We start from the raw sequence: 21,225 nt of genomic DNA on the forward strand, positions 1-21,225 counted from the left end.
GTGTGGGTTTGTAAATACATCTAGCCAGCGCAGTACTTACGTGTATTACAATATTCCAACTAGACATTACAAAAATACAACACCATAACACAACAAATATTGGAACTACATAATTATCATTCTGTAGAAAATTATATTGAAAACTATAAAATCCTTGCGATGCTGTAGTTGCAGTCATTTATCTATTCATCGTCAGCTGTTGTCTCATTGTCCACTGCTGTCTTTAACTTGACTGCATTCTGAAACACTTCCACCCATTTTGTGGCAACATCCTCACTTTCTGTTTTAAAATAGAGTGGTCCTGTACCAGGGTGAGTGAGACAGAGCTGTGATTTGTCATCAGTTTCCTGTTAAATAAAACATGACAAACTATGATACATTCAAAAAGATAAGCAAGGTTCTGAAAAAGCTATGTATGTTTTTGGTATGAAGCAAAAGTTTTGCAACTGAGGACTAACCCACTGCAAAACTTTTCCATATTCATGTAACACTCTTAAGAACTCGAGCTTACAGGTAATGGGTATATCACCATATATCCCGGCAGAGAGACACTCTTTCTTGCTGATACGTCCTAGAAGAGAAAACCGACTATAACTGATTAATGCACAGCACAGATGTTACCTCATGTTTCTCAAAAATGTACAGTGCAAATTCAGCTACTTCCAACCATTGCTTCTTCCATCTTGATCCCTTGTCCTTGATTTGGAGGTATGCACTTATCTCACAGTTGCGCTCTCGTGCTTTAACCTACAACATAATTTCAACAGATATTTCATCAATTATCTGACCACTTACATCTAATACAGTAGATCTTTGTTTCGAAGCAGACTTTTTTATACCAGGCTTCTTTTGCCTTAGCTTCTTGCCAGAAATTCTTTCACCACTTCCACTTCCCTTTCCTAATATAACATGTAATAGTTACATCATGGCCCAAGTGATTTGCTGATATGTATATCCTAGCTTGAGGGCCACAGGCCTGAGTGTACATAACAGACAAATCACAGGGGCATGTGATACAGCTGATATGTAATATTATGTATCATGCTGAATGCAGGCTAATAGCCCGCAATGGGCAACCCATCATCTAAGTCAATATGAGGGTAACCACTGATTTATTATATAAACATCCTTTCAACTTCAATTATGGATCAGCAGCAAGTAACTTTGTGACTGCTAACACGAAGGGTCAAAAAAATTCTAAGGATATCATGGAATAGCAATTTTACAACTGCTTTAAAGCTGACACATCGTTTTATGACTGTTTATAAAGTTTACTAAACATCTAGAGTGGTAAACTTCACATAGTTCACGGTTGAGTGGTTATTCAAAAAGTCAATGTGGTCCATATTCAAAAAATGCTGCAAAATACTTGTGAATAGGCTATAGCACTATTTCTCAACTCATACAGTGGCAAGGGTAATCACCTACGTCTGATTACTGGTTGTATGCTAAATTGGATGCATGGTTTTCATCATGTAAGCAACAATAAATTGCCACAATCAAATTTTAGATTTTTTTTATAAAAAAATAACTGATGGCACCGTTCCCATCTCAATAGTACCATATGGTTTAATGTACCATGGCCAGTCAGGGTATATAAGATATGTACCCCGAATGTCTTTGAAGTTAGGTGGTTAAGCTAGGTGGCTTCATGGCACATGTGTACAATAAACAAAACACTTTAACAGAACTGACTAACTTGTTAGTGTCTCATAGCATGTCTGACACACACGATCCAGTTTGTTGTCTTGATATTTCAGAGAAGCCAAATATGATGAACATACTCCACAGAATATCTACACAGCATCACATGACACAGTGCCATCTCCAATTCAATAACACTCACATTTCCACAAGCTCGACAGTGATGACGACGTTTGGTCAAGTTAAACCTCACACTACACATCATACACATACTGACACAATTATCCGGCAGCCACGGTGGAGCCAGACTGCCAAGTGGTTCATCTGAGCTTGGTTCTAGATTCTATACAAGAAATAAGATAGAAGTGTGCATGTGTGTGTGTGTGTGTGTGTGTGTGTGTGTGTGTGTGTGTGTGTGTGTGTGTGTGTGTGTGTGTGTGTGTGTGTGTGTGTGTGTGTGTGTGTGTGTGTGTGTGTGTGTGTGTGTACAACGTTGGACAAACCACTTTACAATCAATATACTGTATAAGTTGAGTTGGAGGAGGTAAAATCACACCAACAGAAACAAAACTCTACTAGCATGAAAGCGTCCTCAATTCAAGACAGCATTTTTTAAGAGGGAGTCATGACTCACTGTGGCAATGCTCATTGCTCTGTATCGTTCTCTACTCTGTAACATCGACTCATGTTCAAACAGTGCATCTTGTAAGGCCTACAGCAACAAGTACAACATCACAGTGATGTCAGTAAGATAGATGACTGACTGACTTTCATCCACTTAGTCTTCTCTTCCAAATTGCTAAAAGAGATATCAAAATGTACTAACTGACAACTAGTAAAGTTGCTTACGTGGTCCCTAGTCGAAATGATTTGCTAGTACTGATGAGTTGCAAGCCATGCTTCACCTCCGGGTCATCCAAGTCTTGAACCTATAATCAAACAGACTCTATCAAATAATGACGGAGGTACATCATGACACACTGACCTTCATTCCATGTAATGGTATTCTTTTGATTACTTTGTATGTAGTGTTAGCAGGAGGAATGACATAAGCATAAATGAGTAAGTCAGTGAACTAAATAGATCAAAGTCACTCGCTGGATGACACAATTGAAGTGCTTAAATTACTTACCAAGAAGAACATGCGTGGTTGTATTTCTTTTCTTGAGTATTTCATTAATTCTCCTTCCTTCAGCAGTTTCTGTATGCAAAGAAGGTTTCAATAACAGGGTCCATAACTTAAACCAACTACATACAAAGCTAATCCAATAGTACAAGTGCTTCAAGGAAACATCATCTATACATATCAAACAAAACATGTACACTATATAGAACAATAGAAGTAATAGCAGCAGCTCTAAAGGCAAAATGTCCTTATGACTTGCCAGTACAACTGGGTAGTAATCTTGGTGTAATGTATAGAGACATGTTTGGTGTTTGCCCCATTGTACTTATAATCCCACAATGTTGCCTCACAACTCCTACCACACCCAAGTAGTGTGTCAACTAACTCTGCTAGGTGATATCAGACTGCCTCCTGTGTCACCAATCAGCTTCTTTTGGACTTCTATCAACTTCTTAAAATTGTCTACTTGTCTGATTGACTCATTCACATGTGCTGCCACATCAGAGATCAGTACAAGTGACCCTACAACATGATCAACATGATAACACGCATACCCAAGATACATTAAGGTAGAACTTACAAATACTCTAATAAAACATATATCTACAATCCAGGTACAACTTACTCTCGCTCTGTTCCCTATCATCAGCATCTTCTGGTAGATGTTTCAGATAGTCTATCATCAGAGGATAAACATGTTACACACAATCAGTGCTCTCCTTCAGTCACCTTGTAGTAGTAACTTGTAACGAGGAATCCTTTGAACTGTTTCCAGCAGGTAACCACTGAGTGGCAGGTTAGCACAAATCGGTTGACTCTATAACAGTATAAGAGACAGTGACACAACACCCAATATAATCAGATAACATAAAGGAAAGAGTTACAGTGGTGGTGGGGGGACTACTATAAGAAAAGCCACATACAGTGATTGCATAAAACACACACTTGGAAAATTCTATGTAATATTTCCTTTGATGTCTGAGGTTACTAAATCCAATAGAAACCTGTGGCGGAGTTACTAAATAGTTAGTAACCTGTGGTTTAGCCGGTGTGTGTTTACTACATTCATCAAATGAAAATCAGCAAAGCCAAAAACAAAATGTCCTTACTGTTAGCTTACTTTCTGGACAAGACAGGGATCATTAGCGTTCAGTTAGTCTAGGTGTTCAGGACATCAATGTCTGGCATGGTGTGGCACTGACACAATAAACTCGAAGGATAAATCTCGATGCTAGCACCTCGCACAGTTTGCTTCTTAATAGCTTACTTTCTGGACAAGACAAGCATCATTTTAGCCTGGTATAGTATTGTCACGTAATGTTACGAATGTCCTGCTATTGCAATGACACTGACATGGTCAACTTGACTTAAGGTTACGGTATAGTCACGGGCAATCATTCAAAATTTTGAATGCCTATCGATACTTTTTGAGAAGCCCATAAAACCAGTCTAGCAGCGTGAAAAGTTTTAAATGAAGGTGAAGCCCTTCATATTTAATGTTTTTATGTAGCTACAGTGTAGTTTGAGGCAGGTGGAACACTACAATTTGTTGTAGTAACACAGGTAAGCCTCGCTCAGCTCCAGCTGTCACTACCATGTTTTTCTGCAGCCAAATACAGCAAAAGCTGTGGGCTCTATTGGCATTTCTGGGGCATAGTGATGCTGTATATTAAATTTATTAGGCCCTGTGGAAGCGTTTTTGGTGTGTTTCTTCCCAGTGACTCAGATACAAGCCTTCAAAGAGCTTGTTTCACTCAAAAAAAACTACTAAAAGTTCAATAAAACGTCTATACAACTAGTAACTTAAAAAATCGCTTCCGCAGGACCTAGATATTTTAGTTGTTTAGTCACTTGTGTTGAAATTATAAGGATTCAGTAATCTGTTAGTCTGGTTTTTGGCGGCGCGTTTTTATAAAACATCGCTCTATTGTAGACCACACACCCAAGAACAGTTGTTGTTCTGTAGTAAAAACAAACAAGCACAATTAGTTGTATTGCTAACACAACACAGTTGTTGAAATTATTTATCCCTGCTTGGTTTATAGCAGGTTTTGTAATTTGTTCCGCCCACGCATTTTAAAACTATTCCGTAACCTTAAGGATAAATCCCAATGCTAGCATGCACAGTTTGCCACTTTCTCTCACTCTTTTTTCGACCCGTTCTAACTAATACCTAACAGTCACCTCATTAACAAGACCACCTTAGACATGTCAAGTGTGCCCTTAATAGATGCAAGTGTACTTCATGACCTCACTAACAAGGCCACTTTGCCACATGTACTGAAGCCATTAGCCATACATACCTCAAACTCTCTGACCAACTCCCCAAACACTTTATTCTTCTTACAGGTTTCATCCAACAATTTCAGAGCCTTGTCAAAGTTGCTGATGTACTCAGTGTAGAGCTGTGTGGATTACATACCATAATCTTTCAATACAACAGAGTTACACTTGACTGTACGCTGCTTCACCCACCCGAAAAATCAACAATAATTATGAAGTGTTTAGTACCTTAAAGAATGGAGCTGTATTCAGCATAACGTCACCAATTTTAGGATTAGAGTCCCTAAATTGTCAAAAGAAAAGAAATTATATACAACACCAAATAAGCATGGAAGCCACACCACAAGCTGTGGCCTCCATGCTTCTGTCTAACAATTGTCATACCATTTAGCCATTCTACCCTCCAGTTCATTCAGTAGACCACTATTGAGGATACACAGTGACCCCACATTGGACAGGATAGCATTGAGAGTTTCCTCGGCAATTATTGGCTTGTCATGGGACCTGTTAGCTGACAGCACTGTTTGTCTGAACTCCTATAGTTACCAGTGTACAGTATGTTCTACATACTGTTAACATGTTACCTTGTCTAATAGAGTAAGGCCTTTTACAAACCTAAAGGAGATAAGATATCCAATTCAGTACTGGAAAATTCTAACAACTACAATCCTTCATCTCATCCTAGATGAAAGCTTTGAACATAAAATAATACCTTCCCAGCTATCCTAGAACCAATTCTCTCAGGTTGCTGTATACCGTATATATAGCCTAAATAGTTCGAGGTTGAGCAATGTTGCTAAAAATAAATTTTTCGCGGATTTGCAAACACTCCCAAAATGTATTAGACTATATGGAGGTCTAAATATTTCAAGGCTAAAATTTTTGCTGATAAGCCCCAAAACCTCGAAATCAGTGAAAATTTCCTCCTCGAAATATTTAGGCTATACGGTAATAAAGTCACATGTACAGTGAGTCTCACATGTACAGTCTAAACTGACCACACACTAATACCCAAACATGTCATTTGTGTACAAAGTGACCAACCACCGGCTTAATAAGGTCCGGAAATTTCAACCCGAAAGGGGACTGGAATAGACCAGTACTGGTTTAGACAGGTGACCACTCTACACAGGGACCAGGTCTCATTGCAACAACTCACGTCCTCTCAGTAGTCAACAACTCCTTGGCAATATTATACACTTTGCTTCTTGGCTTATTATCAGACTGTTGCTCCTGGGAAAATAAAACACAAGTTAGTGAAGCCGCCTAACAGCACAGACATCTGGCTACTACTAACACTAACTGATAACTGGCAGCCATTAGAGAAAAACTTACTTCTAGTTCTTCTTCTTCACTTCCACTCTCCCAATCCGTTGAGTCATATTCTGAGTCATCGCTATGGTGACCACTCTGTATACTGGTGGATGAAATACGTCGTCCAACTGACATAAAATCTTTTCTGTTCTTAAATAGAAATGAAGAATCGTTCACTGTATCAGTTGGTGCTGACTGTGATGGTTCAGCTGGTTGTGATGATGACTCTACAGTTAGTTTACCACTAGAATCAGGACTACCTACTGTATCATAAACAGGATCGCGTCGTGGTCTGTGTGTGCTCTCCAGTGATGCGGACAACTTGACATCATTACTGTCTTCTTTAGCGTGTTCCATTGACCATGCCTTGGGTAGTCCAGTGGCTTTCTTTGGGGTTGGTGGTTGGGGAGGTAGTGGAGCTGGCTTACTTTTCGGCTTTAATGACCGCCCCAAACTCTGAGTCTTACTGGCAATCTCTTCTTTACTCATATTACGAGATGTTTTCACAGTCCTTGCATCAACAGTGGCATAAGCAGTGATCATGAAGTCAGAATTTTCATCTGTAGGAATACTTCGGGTAAGTGTCAGCGATGCCGTAGTCTGCGGGGGCACTTGGGGCTGGTTTTCAGCATCTAATGACTCTGAACATGAGCTTCTGTCACTAACTGTATTCTTCTTGCTACTAGATGATGCTGCTGCTTCTTGTCTCAAAACTTCCTGCACCTCAGCATATATATGCATGCCTTGGTTCTTCTCAGAAGACTGTGATTCTGTAATACTAGCAGATTTCTCCTCATGTTTCTTGCTTGGTTTCTTGTCTACCTGAGCATACACAGGTAGGCCAGTTTGCTTACTACCAGATCTCTGCCTTGGTAATGTGCCATAAGGAGAAATGACATGTTTTGTTTTACTGCTAGTGCCTTCTGCAAGTAATAATGACTGTGTAGCAATACCTTCTAGGCATTCCTCTGAATGAGAGCTACTCAATGGTCGCTCTTTAACCTTCTTCACCTTCTTGGTGAGGTCAACCTCAGCATAAGCAGCCAATACTCGTTGCTGACTGCGTGGTGTCATGTCACTAGCTGTATTAAAGTTGAACTACATAAAATACAAAATCAATAATAACATGAAATGTTTACTGATACTAATAATTACGCTACATTACACACACACGCGCGCGCACTAGTCTGGCGCAGCCGACCCTTTTACGCTGCTCGCTTTTTGATTAGTTGGGCGGCGCTCACTGTAAAAGGGTCTGGTCACAACCGCATACCAAACTTGTGCAGCTGGAATTAATTACCATCTGAATCACGTGGGTTTTGTCATGGTAACGCTTTAGAATTATTGCTTTGAATCTCGCTTCGAGTTGGCAGCACTGTCAGAGGCGCACTTCATGTAGCCAAGCTTCTGCATACCATTGATAACAACGTACTCCGTCCTCTTCCAAGTAAGACCATGCATAGTTACCGTAGATACGATACCCTCCGGGCAATAGTATCCATGGTTCCACTTTTTACGCGCTGAATGTTCAGTTTAATTACAAATGCTGTGATTTGATTGGTGCTGTCACTATAGTGGTAGCGTACACAAGTTTAGTATTCGGTTGTGACCAGACCCTTTTACAGCGAGCACCGCCCAACTAATCAAAAAGCGAGCGGTGTAAAAGGGTCGGCTGCGCCAGACTATGCACGCACGCACACACACTATGAAAATAAAATGTACAAACACAATTTGTTGCACCAAACACATTCAACCACAAAAACCCATAGACAATTAACACTAGTCCAGTTGTCACAATAAACAGACACAGAAGTCTTACCTTAGTAGTAGGAGATGATTTACTAGTTGTGTTGCCTTGATTCTTGATGCCTACCACATCATAACCAACTAAATCTGGACTATCCGATCTCTCCTCCTCCACGGTTGTCCTTGGTGACTGCTCATCTGCTGTGGTTACTGGTGCTGCTACCATTGATTTTGCTGTTGGCTTCTCTATTGAACATTCTTCTTGTGACGCTGAACGTTTAGTACGGAACAAAATTTTCTTGACACTGTCTCTCCTCTTGGTTGACGGTGGAGTCTTACCAGCATTCTTAGAAGTGCTAGGGGCTGGTGGCTGTGGTGCAGCAGTAGCCTTCTTTGAAAACGGCCAAAACTTCTTCTGAATAGGTTTGGCAGGTGTTGGATTGGGCAAGACTTGCACAGATTTCTTCATGTTTGATGATTTGCCTTTTGATGTATCAGCAGGTTTTGGTGGAGGAGCAGGTTTTGTCTGTGAAGAAACCGGTTTAACCTGTGAAGCAGGTTTAGCAGGTGGTGGAGGCGGTGGAGTTCTTCGTTTTGATCTGTATGCTCCAACTGGTGGAGGTCCTGTAGACTTTCCTTCTTGTTTAGCAACTCCAGTTTTATTGGGTGTGGCATCATTCTTCACAGCAGTGTTTGCATCTGGAGGTGGGAGGGGCTCAGTGTTTGCAGTAGCTAGTGACGGAGCTGACTGATTTGACAGATCCCTTGGACTATCGGGTATATCTATGTCTACATACGCGTATGGTAAAGGAGTATACTTGGAGTTGTCTTGTGGTTCCTTGGGAGGACTGTCACTATTTTCAACACTTCCACTCTTTGCTAATGTTTTCCCTGTCTCAATGCCAATTGAGTCAATATCTACAGAGCCCCTGTTGCGTGGCAGAGGCATTGGCTTGAACGATTTCTTATCTTCAATGCTAGTAGTAGCTGGTGGTGACTGGGATGATGAATTATCATCAGAAGTTTGTGGTTGAGCAATGTTAGTGACATAAGTACGTTTAGGCTTTGGTGGTGTAACAGCCAGTGCCTCCTTCGATGGCACTGGCTTGTTTGAAGGCACAGGTGGTTTCACTAACTTAGGCTTAGAGCCAGGTACTGGTGGCTTCTTAGATAAGTCCCTCTGTGGTTTAGGTGAATCAGTATTTGTTGTAGTTGGTAACACAGTTGGTACAACATCTTCATAAGGAAGAGGGACATGACTAGCATCAGTAGTATTCACAGGTGACGGGACACGATTCTCTTTAACATCACTCCTCTCCAGACTGCTGTAGTCGGTACTGTTTCTAGGTAACGGAGGGGGAGCATTTGGGTCAGTTCTCCCACATGTTGCAACATTATACTCATGTTGCACCCCATCACGAGACAATCCTGCAATAGCTACAATAGCATTAGTGTCCACTTCACTGTATATGCCAAGAGGAGCATCTGTTAATGGCTTATCCCCTTCTTCTGGTGTCTTCATAGGAGGTCGTTCACTAATATCTCTCACTGGCTCTTCATATGAACTAGGAGTTGCTGTTTGAATTGAAGAGAAGTTAGGAACTGTAGGAGTCTGGTATGGAATAGGGGAAGGAGACTTGGCAGTTGTTGTTGTGGTGGCCACTTGCTCTGGACTAAGACTACGTCGGGGAACAGGTGGGATGGTACGTGGGGAAGGCACTGGGTTGTGTATGGCACGTGGAGATGGGGGCTCCATAAATGTAGAGTGTTCATCATAAACTTTTTTGTTCTCCTTGTGTTTAGAGAATGGAATTACAGGTGGAGGAACCTTACTCTTTGGTGTAGTTGAACCAGACCTAATTGTGTAGTAAACAAATTGGTTTTTTTTTGAATACAAGAACTTACCCATTCACTTTACCACCACTTCCATCCTGACCCACTGTAAGGAAACAGCAGATCACCAACATGTAAACATTGTAGTCATTATATATAATCTCCTGAAATACTATTAGATTTATTATTGTACAGCTAAATACAATCAGCTACTCATTCTATTGTATGGTATTGTGGTTGTACATATCAATGTCACATCACACACTACATACTGTGTACAGATGATCTTGGTGATACTATTGGTTTAGGTACCGGAGGAGGCTTTCTTCTTTCATCTGCAAAAAAAACATATAACACAGTGGTATACACTAACTACAGAGCTCAAAATAACAGCCTGTCACCTATCATTTTCCGACCCAAAAGCCACAATGACCAACCAAATTAAAAATGGTCTGACATTATAACCTACCAGAATAGCTTTTAAAAAGCATTATGTATGTAAATTGCTACTATCATGTACTAGTGGCTGACCATGTTGCATGTCATTTTGACAAATCAAGTAAGAAACCTTATATTGAGTACAGGCAGCTCTACATCTGGTACAACATAAAATTAATTAATACTTTACTACCTGAAACGCTTGACTTATTATAAGTTGTTCCGAATTAACGGCTATTATGAATAGGCATGTAATTGATATTTATAAAGCGAATAGTTCACCACTGCTGTTACAAAAAGGGTGCCGCAGCACGGAGGTAATTTGACGAGTTTAACTCGCTACACGAGACCATACCTGGACTAATTCCTAATGCTTTCGTCCTTCCCACCACGCTGAGAGTCTGATAAGGTCCCGTTAGTCCATCTCCACCTATTTCACTATCAGCGGACATCTTTGCCTAGTCCAAATTGGAGCGCACAAGAGAAGCTGCAAAATTAATAATATTATGACGTCAGTAAACAAGAATAAATAATTTTATGTTGCGCAAATGTAAAACGGATTTGCAGGATTCAAATTGTTACAACGAGTAGAGGTTGGTGATAATGCAAAGTATTGCAAGAAGATATGTTCGCTGTTCCCGCCTAAAGTATGTTTATAACTGGAACATGTCTAAATGGACACCCACAATCGAATATAGTCAACATAACCTGACGTCATTATTGCTGTGTCCAGCGTCCCCCAGAGAGGTGTCTAACACTAAGCTAGAATGCATGAAGGGACAACATTAGCGTAGCTAACCTAATGCAAACTATCTACCTACGTGTCAAATGTGAAGAACTATAATATAGTCTGTGTGTACCCCTTGTGTATTAAATAGGTATTGTCTGAATATGTAATAAATTACTACAGTAGTTTCAGTTTTTCATTAATCTTCAATGAGACTACAGTAATCAGTAAGGTAAAAGTGAATGCAAGAGAGGGTCATTGATAGAAAGTTGCTATTTTACTTATAATATGGTCACAATTCCTTAAGGTACACAGTATTAAGGTTTGGTAGTAAAGAGTGTGTGTGTGTGTGTGTGTGGTTCCACAACCTCTTTGTGAGATCTGGACAGTCCTTCTGCTGGTTACTAGCCCTGCCCCCAGAAGGATTTGTCTGCATAAGGCTCAAACACCTGAATAGTGCACAGGCATCCTCAGGGCAGTGCTGGTTTGTTGGGCGGCATTAGCTGTGTCCTGTAGGCTTGTGTGCGTGTGTGAGGGGGAATCATATATAGCCAAGTGGCTAGAGCATTGACCTGATAATGAAAGGTTTCAGGTCTGATGCCAAGTTGTTATTGTTGTTTCCTTGCTCCAATCTACCCAGTTGTTTAAATGGGCTGGTATCAACTGAGATAGTAGCCCACTCAGCAGTAACATCAATGTTAACTGGGGTATCAAATGCCCACTGTCCTTGCCTTTGTAGCAGTATAGGGTCGTTGTAGGACTTTGGGTTCCACACCCTTTCTTTGTGATACCTTGCTAGCCAGAAAGATTTGCCTGCATGAGACTCGAGTGTCTGAGTGATGCACAGGCATCTCAGTGTTGGTAGGCAGCATTTTGCATGGCTGCTGGAAGCTTTGCTTTGCTTGTATGTTTGTAGTGCGTAGTTTGTGTTTGTGTGCACATTCATGCATAGTTATGTCAACAGTTCAGAATATGAAATGAACTCATATGTATGTTGTGTACATACAGCTGAATGTTTGCTGGCTGTGACCCAATTTGTCTGGGTGGGGGACTTACTGCTACGTTCTTTTCTTGAGAAAAACAAAACTTCAGTCAGCCAGCTATAAAACTGGGAAGTATTGTGTATTAATTGTACAGCATTGTACAGCTGAATTTACACTGAATGAGTCTGACTCTTATCAAGTATTTTTTGCTTGACCATTCTGATTTTTCAATTTTAGTTAGTTAAAGGACTGACTCCTATTTATCTCATCAGTACTTTGTGGAATACCACTTGTGTTATAATTGGTCTATTTCATGTTAACATCAAGCCCCAGTTGAAGCCACATGCGTGTCATCATCATTTGTATGCTGTATTAGAGAGTTATACAGGCTTCTGTCATGTCCCCACCCAGGTGTTTACCTTATCAAGTTGAGAGTCGGCAGCAGCAGCAACGATGCATTAGTGATGAGAAAGTGGAACAAGTGGGGATCACTATGTCTAAACTACCGATCATGAACAGCTTACAATCACCAGTCATTGATGGATATACTACTAGAGGATTTAACATTAATGGAAATAAAGTGTTTGGATCTATTGCTCTCCTTCCCAGAGCTTATTTTCACTGGAAGGTAAATAATTGTGTGTAAGTATGTGTGTGTGTGTGTGTGTGTGTGGGGGGGGGTGCATACATGTGTGTGTTTGTGCTTGTGTACATAATATTATATGCAGGTTCAGTACTCACTGATGTATGTTGTTGTTTCCTTGAGCAAGAAATTCACTGTTGCTCCAGCCTAACAAGCTATAAATTGGGACCTGATGTTAACTGGGGAAGTAGTCCACTCAACTGTGTCACCAATGGGTTTCTAATTGGGAATAAAAGCTAATGTCAACTGTCCATGTGTCAAATAGTAGGTTAGGTTCAGGCAGGACTTTATGCCTGTGAAACATGTTAATAACTTATAGAGCACCAGTCTGGTTATAGCAAGTTCCATCTTTGATATTTGGGTGCCCAGTTTCTTGAACAAGAAACTTTACTTACAATGCACCCAGTCTACCCAGTTATATAAATTAGGAACCTGGCAACCTGGGGAATAAAATTCTCTCTTGCATAGCAGTGTTTAATTCGTGTTCCATGACCTCAATCTGTCAGACACATAGCATAATGCTCCTGTAGGTTACTTAGTCCTATCCTAGAACACCAACCTAGTATCCAAGTGGTGCTTAGGTATTGGTTTGATGGGTGGAAATAACTATGTTTCTTTGAAGGTTTTGCTTTATGTTTGCTATGTGTTGTGTGTGCATGGGTGCGTGCGTGCGTGCATGCGTGTGCGCGCGTGTGTGTGTGTGCACGGCTAAAGTCCTTTCACTTTGAGAATTTTTGTATCATGAAAATAAAATTAGCTACTAACTAGATATGAAATTGAATTAATTGGTACTGTAGCACAAAATTACCATTGATGTTACAAAAGACTTTGCATGTAAAATAGCCTCCAGATGCTATTTCAGAGCAACCATTTTCAAAATTTTCCTGCTCCCAGACCCTTCTAGTTTGGCGTGTTGTGTGTGCTTAGCACATGCAGTTGAGTATCACATGAAAGCAGATGTTCTCTAATTTAAAGATCATAATAATTATTTTGATCAATAAAAACTGAATAGTGTGCATGACTATGACCTCCATTGTAGTCCATGCAACTCAAAATCTCTGGGCTCTGGCCCTGTGTGTGTCTGTATGTGTGTGAGAGAGAGAATGAGAAGAGGTGGTGGCAGCAGTAGTATCATGTTCTTGGTGGAACAATATAACTTGCTCCAGACTGCACTAACTGGAGAAGCAAACATCTGTCCTTGCCTTGCATGGTGGTAGTGGATATTCTTCCTCTTTGTTTTCATGAGCCATGGACAGTCATCTTAGTCCTGCAGAACTTCTGTGTAGGTATTCTGGAGTTTGTGTACTACTACTACTGCTGTTGAAACTGTGTGTAGCTTCAACTAGTTTGGCAAAACAATTGCTATTAGATCAATGCAGTTTCCACTGTCACCATAGAAACCACTAAAATCAGACAGATGCTTCTCAGTCTACTCCTTATAATTGTTCACCAGACCATGGTATTCATTAATACCAAGATTTGTGCACTGCGGAGCAGTATAATGTACCAAAAGTAATAATAGTATAGTAATAGTATAGCTGTGTAGCCCCCAAAGTTAGCCAAATTGTGTACTTTTTCATAAAAGTATGAAACTTTCCACATAAATAGTATCCGCACAAAAACAGCCAAGCTGTATAAAAAGAGTGTAGCCTTCAAAAAGCCTGGGTGAAAGAAGTTATGAGTGACCATGAAATGGCTGCAATAATGTGGATGATAATAATGTACCGTATATGACCGTATAGAAGCCCGGGCGTTTATTTCCTATAAATCATTTTTGACCCGGCGTTTAAACGAGACCGGCGTTAATTTGGACCCGGGCGTTTATTTCTTATTAGTCACTCGTTGAGAATGACAGGTGTCAGTACAAGTACCTACGAAATCCATAGCCCATCACGTACATAAACCCATTTGGACTCCTCTGCTGGGTGAAACATTAGAAGTCGAGTGGAAAGATGACAATGACCACGATAAATACGCTATGGCCATCACCAGAAGAGAAGGCATAGTCGAACAAGACAAGACATCATAAGACTGGTGACGAGACATCACTGTATAGTTAGCAGCTGACACGAGTTTAGAACCCCTTTCAGTGCATATCATTAGCACCCCGGCGTTTAAATGAGCCCCGGCGTTTATTATGACAGTCTCCTAGCTGTACCCGGCGTATATTTGAGCCCCTGCGTGTATTTGAGCCCGGCTTTAATGCGGTCATATACGGTACATTGTTAAAATTTATTATCATCCACATCATTGCAGCCATTCCATGGCCACCGCCTTTGATTTCACAACTTTTTTTTAACCCCAGTTTTTTTGAATGCCACACTCTTTTTATACAGCTTGGCTGTTTTTGTGTGGATTTCACTTCTTGTTGTATTTTAAATGTATACCCATAGCCAACAATAAACTGGCTTTGCGGCTTGTTATACAAATCATTGTTCTTCTTATCTACAGATGCAATGAAGATGATACAAGACAAACTAGCGCTCTACCAATGCAAAAAATTACTTACCGATCCAATACCAAAGCCAATTTATACTGATATAATTTTGTGCTTGCTAGTTCATGACTATATTAAGGTGTAACATATATGTAGTGCCTATATTTATTTGCAATAGTGTTTTATAACAAAGTAAATTCCTTCCGAGGTAGGTATACTATCTGTCGATTTTGCAGTGACTGTTCTATTAGAGTATCTCGACATTTCATGCAGATGCTCAATTTTGCAAAGCAAATCCTGCACCTTTTACAGCCTGTTGTCACAAGTTTTATTATCACAGCACTTATTATTATGATTATGATGATGATGATTGGCGCAAGTAGGTCTTAATGGTAGTGTATGACCCTGTCAATCTCTACCAAAATGGTTATAATACTTTGATTTGATGGAATACTAGAGAAGTTGTAATAGTATTGTATTACAGTGTTCATTTGATTACTTTTGTAATGCTCTAATAGAGCGCATATTTTTAATAGAACACACATGAAATTTTCTAGAACAATCCATTGGTAGATTTATTACAAACTTTTACTATTGAGTAGATTTTAGCTAGAATTTTCATTAAATTAAGTGAAGTGATCAGCTGTGATAGCAGTGGCTCAATGGTTGGATGTTCAGTATGGAGGTCCCTGGTTCGAATTCTGGTAAGTTTTTTTCAACATTTTTCGTGCACATAACCTCGCAGTGACTGTTCTATTAGAGTACTTTGACTCCACAATTTACAGTTGTTTGGTTTCTTGTAACTCTATAGCTGTCAATTCGATTTCTTTTAAACCACAAACGGTTTGAGTTAAGATGGTTAACCTATATGCATATCAGTTATTTCCATAAGTAGTTTACCTTGTAGGCGTGACAAAGTTGGCCTTTTTTAATGCAAATAATCATCCATAGCTCTATGACAGATTTGCACCAAACTTGGTACATGATTGTGTCACAATACGTTCTTAAAGTGTACCAAAGCTCAAGAAAATTGAGCTATGCATTTGCATTTTATAATGGTTTTTGTAAAATGTGCGAAAAGAATAATATAAGCTCCCGAACCCCCTAAACAAAGAAAAAAGATGAAGAAAATTAAGCCGATTTTGAACGCTTATATTTCATGATTGCGTTAGGCAATCTTGCTCAAATTAGGTGTGTGGGGTGCTGAAGGTGGATAGTGTTTGTAGTATAAAAATGATTCCAATTCAAGAAGGAAGCATGGAGCTACGTATGTGTGAAAATTGCATTTTGTTTCTTCCTGTAAAATGTACTCACGGTGTGGTGTGCTGGCTTTCTTGGCCACGCAACACTACCATTTGTCTTAATTCCTCATAACATGTATTTTTTGATATAGTTCCATCACAGATTTGACCTTTGTGGCCACTTTTACACAGAAATTTGACCATTTCTTTCTTTATCTCCCTGAGGCATTAATTGATGTGTTAAAACATGTACCAAAGTAAGGTCTTGTTGAACAAAGCAACTTGGTTTTATTTGAAGTTAATAGGTAATTCCATTTTGAAGTTGCGATCACTTTTATTAGCTGCAGAATTCTTTGCCCTTGGGATGTAAATTACCCAGGGGAGGTAAATTATCTCAAAATTCATGGCTAATATAACTTTTGGAATGAAATCACCTATTAGCTTCAAATAAAAACAAAGTTGTTTCGTTCAACAAGATCTTCATTTTAATATCATGTTTTAACAAGTTAATTAATGCCTCAAAGAGATTAAGACAGAAATGATCAAATGTCTGGGAAAAAATGGCCATAGAGGAAAGTTTCATGCTTTTATGAAAAAGTGCACAATTTTTGCGTTGTGCCACTTTACTATAAATTTCTTTGCGATGGCAAAAATACAGAATTGATGATGCTATCCTTGTACTAATATTCCCAGGTTACAATTTGTGGAGTCAATCAGTAAGAGTATTCTGTTTGGGTAGTTACCACAAAATCAGTCTGTACATTTTGTTAGTGAGATGAGGTTAGGCAGTATGCATGTTTCAGTCATGGTATTGCATTGACCAGAAGGTCTAAAGAAGCTGATCTAGTTGTCCAGTGTTCCAGCCCAGTGAATAGTACTACTCACTAATACCCTTTTCTTTGTGAAGATAATTACTCCTCACCAAATATGGAGAGAACACAAGTTTGGTCACAGGTATCATGACAGGAAGAAGCAAATGGTGTTATTCCTAGTGGTGAAAGAGGAAAAAGAATGATGTACATCCTGGACCTGGCCAGCATTGTGATTGAGCAAGTTACACTACATTTGAGATCATTTCTAGAGACATGTGAACTCTCTGAAAATAATTTGTTTCTCTCAATACTGATTTATGTCACATGAACAACTTTAGGATGGATGGACCCCACTGATGTATGCAGCAGATGAAGGCCACACTGATGTGGTGAAGATGCTCCATGAATTTGTGTAAATGTCTTTAGTTAACATTTTGTAATGAGCTTGTTACAGTATTTACATGGGACTGTTTAAATCTTTCGCTGTATACTTGTTGATCAATGTCCTCAGTATTCAGTTTCAGTAAGTCATCAAAATTATATACTTGTGTAATACCTGGAATCACTGCTGTTATCTTTTGGATTCATCCAGGATCTTCACAGTGTCAATATACAAGTGTTGAAGCTATGGGTTATATAGGTCACTGTATAGTTGGTGTTTTCTGTAGTTCTTTGTTCCTTTATTGAACTGTGTGTGACAATATAACAAATGTATGTCTAAGGCACTTTCTATAGTGAAGGTTTGTGACTTGCTGCTTCAGTGAATTCCTACTAACTATATATGGTGGCCATGCACCTGTGTAGTTAAGCATTGTTGATGTGTATATGAATAACATACTCATTATTTGAATAGCAATAAACAATACAAAATCATTTATTTATTTATTTATGCTTTACAACACCAAACAATGTACCAAGATTTTTGCAAAATATAATGGCCAAAGATATGCGTCTATTTTGAAATACATGAATGAATGAGGTTGTGTCAGAGACTGGACAAGCATGATGCGAATGATAGCCTGAAGGAGATTTTATAAAAAATCCATAGTTTGTATTTTGTACATAGCTAGATTTTTAACAGTTAGCTAATTCTTCTTTGTAGAAATATCTGTGTACTTTCTACCATATATAGTAAAGCTTATCCACATAATCATGCATGCAATAAAGAATCCATGCTAGTGGCAATATCATGTCACTTTTATGTATGTAGTATTAGTAGAAACTGCTTACTCATGCATGAGTAATGAAAACAAATCCCCTCTATCTGTCTGGGCTAACTGCAGAGAGTATATGTTCAAGAGGTTGCCTACTATTTCATTGACTTTTCTGATCACTGGGAGTATGCATGAGAGTGAATTTTTGTCTTGCATGCAGTAACACATTGTCCTACAAGTGTGATTCTGCACTATAGTATGTTTTGATGCTTCAATATCTCAAGGTGGGTCTACATGATTGCCCCAGTAGCTACTAAAATACCATGCACACTGCAGTGCTGTTTTCCAGCTGATGATTTCAGTAAAATAGAAAGTTTGAATGTGTCCTTCTCAATTAGAATTGTAGCATTGTTGAATCGTAGTGTATTTAGAATTGTATATACTAGGGCTGGGGGATAGTATGATCATATTGGAATAGTATCGCTATCGGTATTGCCTATCGTTTGAAAAATTACTATTGGACATTAATTATGTAAAATATGCAGATATTACTGCAAAATGCTTCTTTTTTTTAAATATTCGGGAGTAAAAATTTGCCTAAAAACGCTGTTTAGTCTCTTAGTGAAAACATATTCATAAGTATCATCCCTACTTGCATATCTCTTTGAAGGTAATAAGTAGAAAATAGGTGAATTTTCACTATTGTTGCATGTGCTTTCGTCTATTGTGAACAGTGTCTTACTATCGTTCAGACATTGAAAAATCCACTATCGCCCAGCCTTATACACACGGATACACTTCACCTAAACCAATACCTTATAAATAACAATGAATAGCTGATATTATCGATGAGGTCTTTGGCTAGAAATAATGTCAGAAATACAATCCATTTTCTCTGCTACTGCAATATATTTTTGAAGTGACCCACGCCATTAAAAAATCATGGGACTCCTTTAAAACATACTTAGCTACTACAGTTTAAAATTTGTCTGTACACCAAAGGGGTCTACAACAAGGGAAAATCGCTTTATGTGATTTAAGAATTACAGAGATTTGTAGTCTAAAGATATAATGCTGAAAACAAACAAATGATCTTGTCGCTCACTTAGTGTACATAAATGAATTTACATTTTGAAATTTAAGATTTTGCTATAAATATTTGTGGTGTCTTAAATGTTTGTTTACAAAGCTAATCATGGGGTTTGTTCATAAAATCACATAATACTTGTTTGCATTTATGATAAAAAAAACATGTTAATTACATACTTGCCCTTTCAAAAGTAGTAGCCTATAAGGTCCTGAGATCACTTAAAGCTGAGAATGTTTGTTTGACCTTGTTAGTTATAGTTGCCTTTTACTGGTCAAGGACAGTCCCCTTGACAGTGCTGCAGGATGTCAGAACTAATTTAGTCCACCAACACAGGAAACTCTCTGGAGGTTTCCTTAGTCACCTTTCAAGTTGTGAAATTGGAGTAAACAACTCTGAATTCTTTGGTGAGGTTATACAAACTTGCACTCATTGAATAACCCAAAATAAACAGACCGCAAGCCCTAAAATAAACACTACACTAACTACAGGTTATTAGAAAAATAGCCACTCTCAAGTAGTCATAAGAAACTTTATTGTGAATTTGCAAGCGCTACTACTGTAAATACCCCCTATAAAACCACCAGTCACTGTATCGAGTGCTCTTTACATATATACAAGATTGTTTCCTTCATGTGTACTATGTTCCTAGTGGCCTATCTGTTTGTACTGACTTTCCAGTTCTGCTTTTATAGTATGTACAAGTTGAGCTGGATCCTGAAAAACAGCTAAAAGTCAAAAGTGGATATTTTCTCACATTTCAGCCAACCAGATGATTAGTGGTGATAAAAACAACAGACATGTTTGGTTTGGCTCCATTACAAGTTTGGGGAAAGGTCGTAACAGATTATTGTGCTTTTATGGTTTCCCAGATGGTGGAAATTTTGTGAATAGTGTGTCAGGCATTTTAACAAAAAGATTTTTAGCAGGTCAAGCAATACTACAAATGAGCCAAATTTCAGGATCATGTGTAATTACAACCATGAGTTTTTGAGGATCCAGCCCAACACATACATACTATATTATATGGTAACAGCTAATATAAGCTAGTGGTATGATTTAATGGTTTAATTTTTAACAGGACTGATTACTGAAATATTGACGCATTCCACAATGTTAATTAACTTTGTTGTTGCCATTTATTTTAGTATGTCACTAACAGACAATTGTCTCCTGTGTTTTACCTTTCCTTGAACATGTCAGTTCTTTGGAATTCATTGTCTAATGTTGTCATTTGTAAACAAAAATTTTATACTTAAAGATTGTGAGACCTGACGAGATCACTCCAGAGAGCCTAACTCTCTTCCACATTGTTAGACCAAGGATAGGTAAGTCATGTATAATATTATCAGTTATATAACTGACAATCACATTTCTATAGAGCTAGTCGTGTTGGGAACTGGGGTTAAGATCAAGCATGTTTCACGTGATGTTAGGGAATTCTTAAGAGGAAAAGGGATTGCATTAGAGATACAGGACACAGTGAGTTTGATATTGCTCATTCCATTACATTATAATGCTCCCCACCCTCAGCACAATGCATGTGGAACATTTCATTGTCTGATGGACGAAGGAAGAATGGCTGGAGCAGCTCTAATACCACCGGAATACTAGGACAAGACCTAATATATGTTTCATTTTATATACACTGTACAAGTTCAAGATGTGTAATTTGACCAAGCTCCTTTTCCATACATCATCTGCATGTGTGACGTGACATTTGTATTAGTGGAAGTATGTGTAACAACGGTTCTTCC

At 38.9% G+C, this 21,225-nt stretch overlaps 2 protein-coding genes across 3 annotated transcripts; one reads left to right on the forward strand and one right to left on the reverse strand.

Annotated features, from left to right (window-relative positions):
• Positions 1-45: 45 nt before the first annotated feature.
• LOC136260178 (FYVE, RhoGEF and PH domain-containing protein 1-like) lies at positions 46-10,898 on the reverse strand. Its single transcript, XM_066053813.1, has 24 exons — positions 10,740-10,898; positions 10,219-10,281; positions 10,019-10,052; positions 8,187-9,969; positions 6,389-7,465; positions 6,213-6,286; positions 5,638-5,668; positions 5,438-5,589; positions 5,282-5,336; positions 5,074-5,175; positions 3,500-3,587; positions 3,396-3,446; positions 3,156-3,292; positions 2,777-2,845; positions 2,630-2,719; positions 2,494-2,573; positions 2,413-2,443; positions 2,279-2,356; positions 1,847-1,987; positions 1,700-1,796; positions 796-899; positions 622-747; positions 512-571; positions 46-347 (listed from the first exon to the last, which is right to left on the reverse strand). The coding sequence occupies exons 1-24, from the start codon at positions 10,834-10,836 to the stop codon at positions 183-185; spliced, it is 4,785 nt and encodes a 1,594-aa protein (XP_065909885.1). The 5' UTR covers positions 10,837-10,898; the 3' UTR covers positions 46-182.
• LOC136260190 (NADH dehydrogenase [ubiquinone] 1 alpha subcomplex assembly factor 3-like) lies at positions 10,874-21,149 on the forward strand. Of its 2 annotated transcripts, none has more exons than XM_066053827.1 (5): positions 10,874-11,031; positions 12,506-12,722; positions 20,730-20,796; positions 20,850-20,950; positions 21,002-21,149. In XM_066053827.1, exons 1-5 carry the CDS (start codon positions 10,988-10,990, stop codon positions 21,080-21,082), a joined length of 510 nt encoding a protein of 169 aa, XP_065909899.1. In that variant the 5' UTR covers positions 10,874-10,987; the 3' UTR covers positions 21,083-21,149. The 2 variants fall into 2 exon arrangements, with proteins under 2 accessions (XP_065909899.1, XP_065909900.1); XM_066053828.1 differs by lacking the exon at positions 10,874-11,031 and adding an exon at positions 11,042-11,214.
• Positions 21,150-21,225: the final 76 nt, after the last annotated feature.

Source organism: Dysidea avara, chromosome 7 (assembly GCF_963678975.1).
Source record: "Dysidea avara chromosome 7, odDysAvar1.4, whole genome shotgun sequence".
In the NCBI taxonomy this organism is placed as follows: Eukaryota; Metazoa; Porifera; class Demospongiae; order Dictyoceratida; family Dysideidae; genus Dysidea; species Dysidea avara.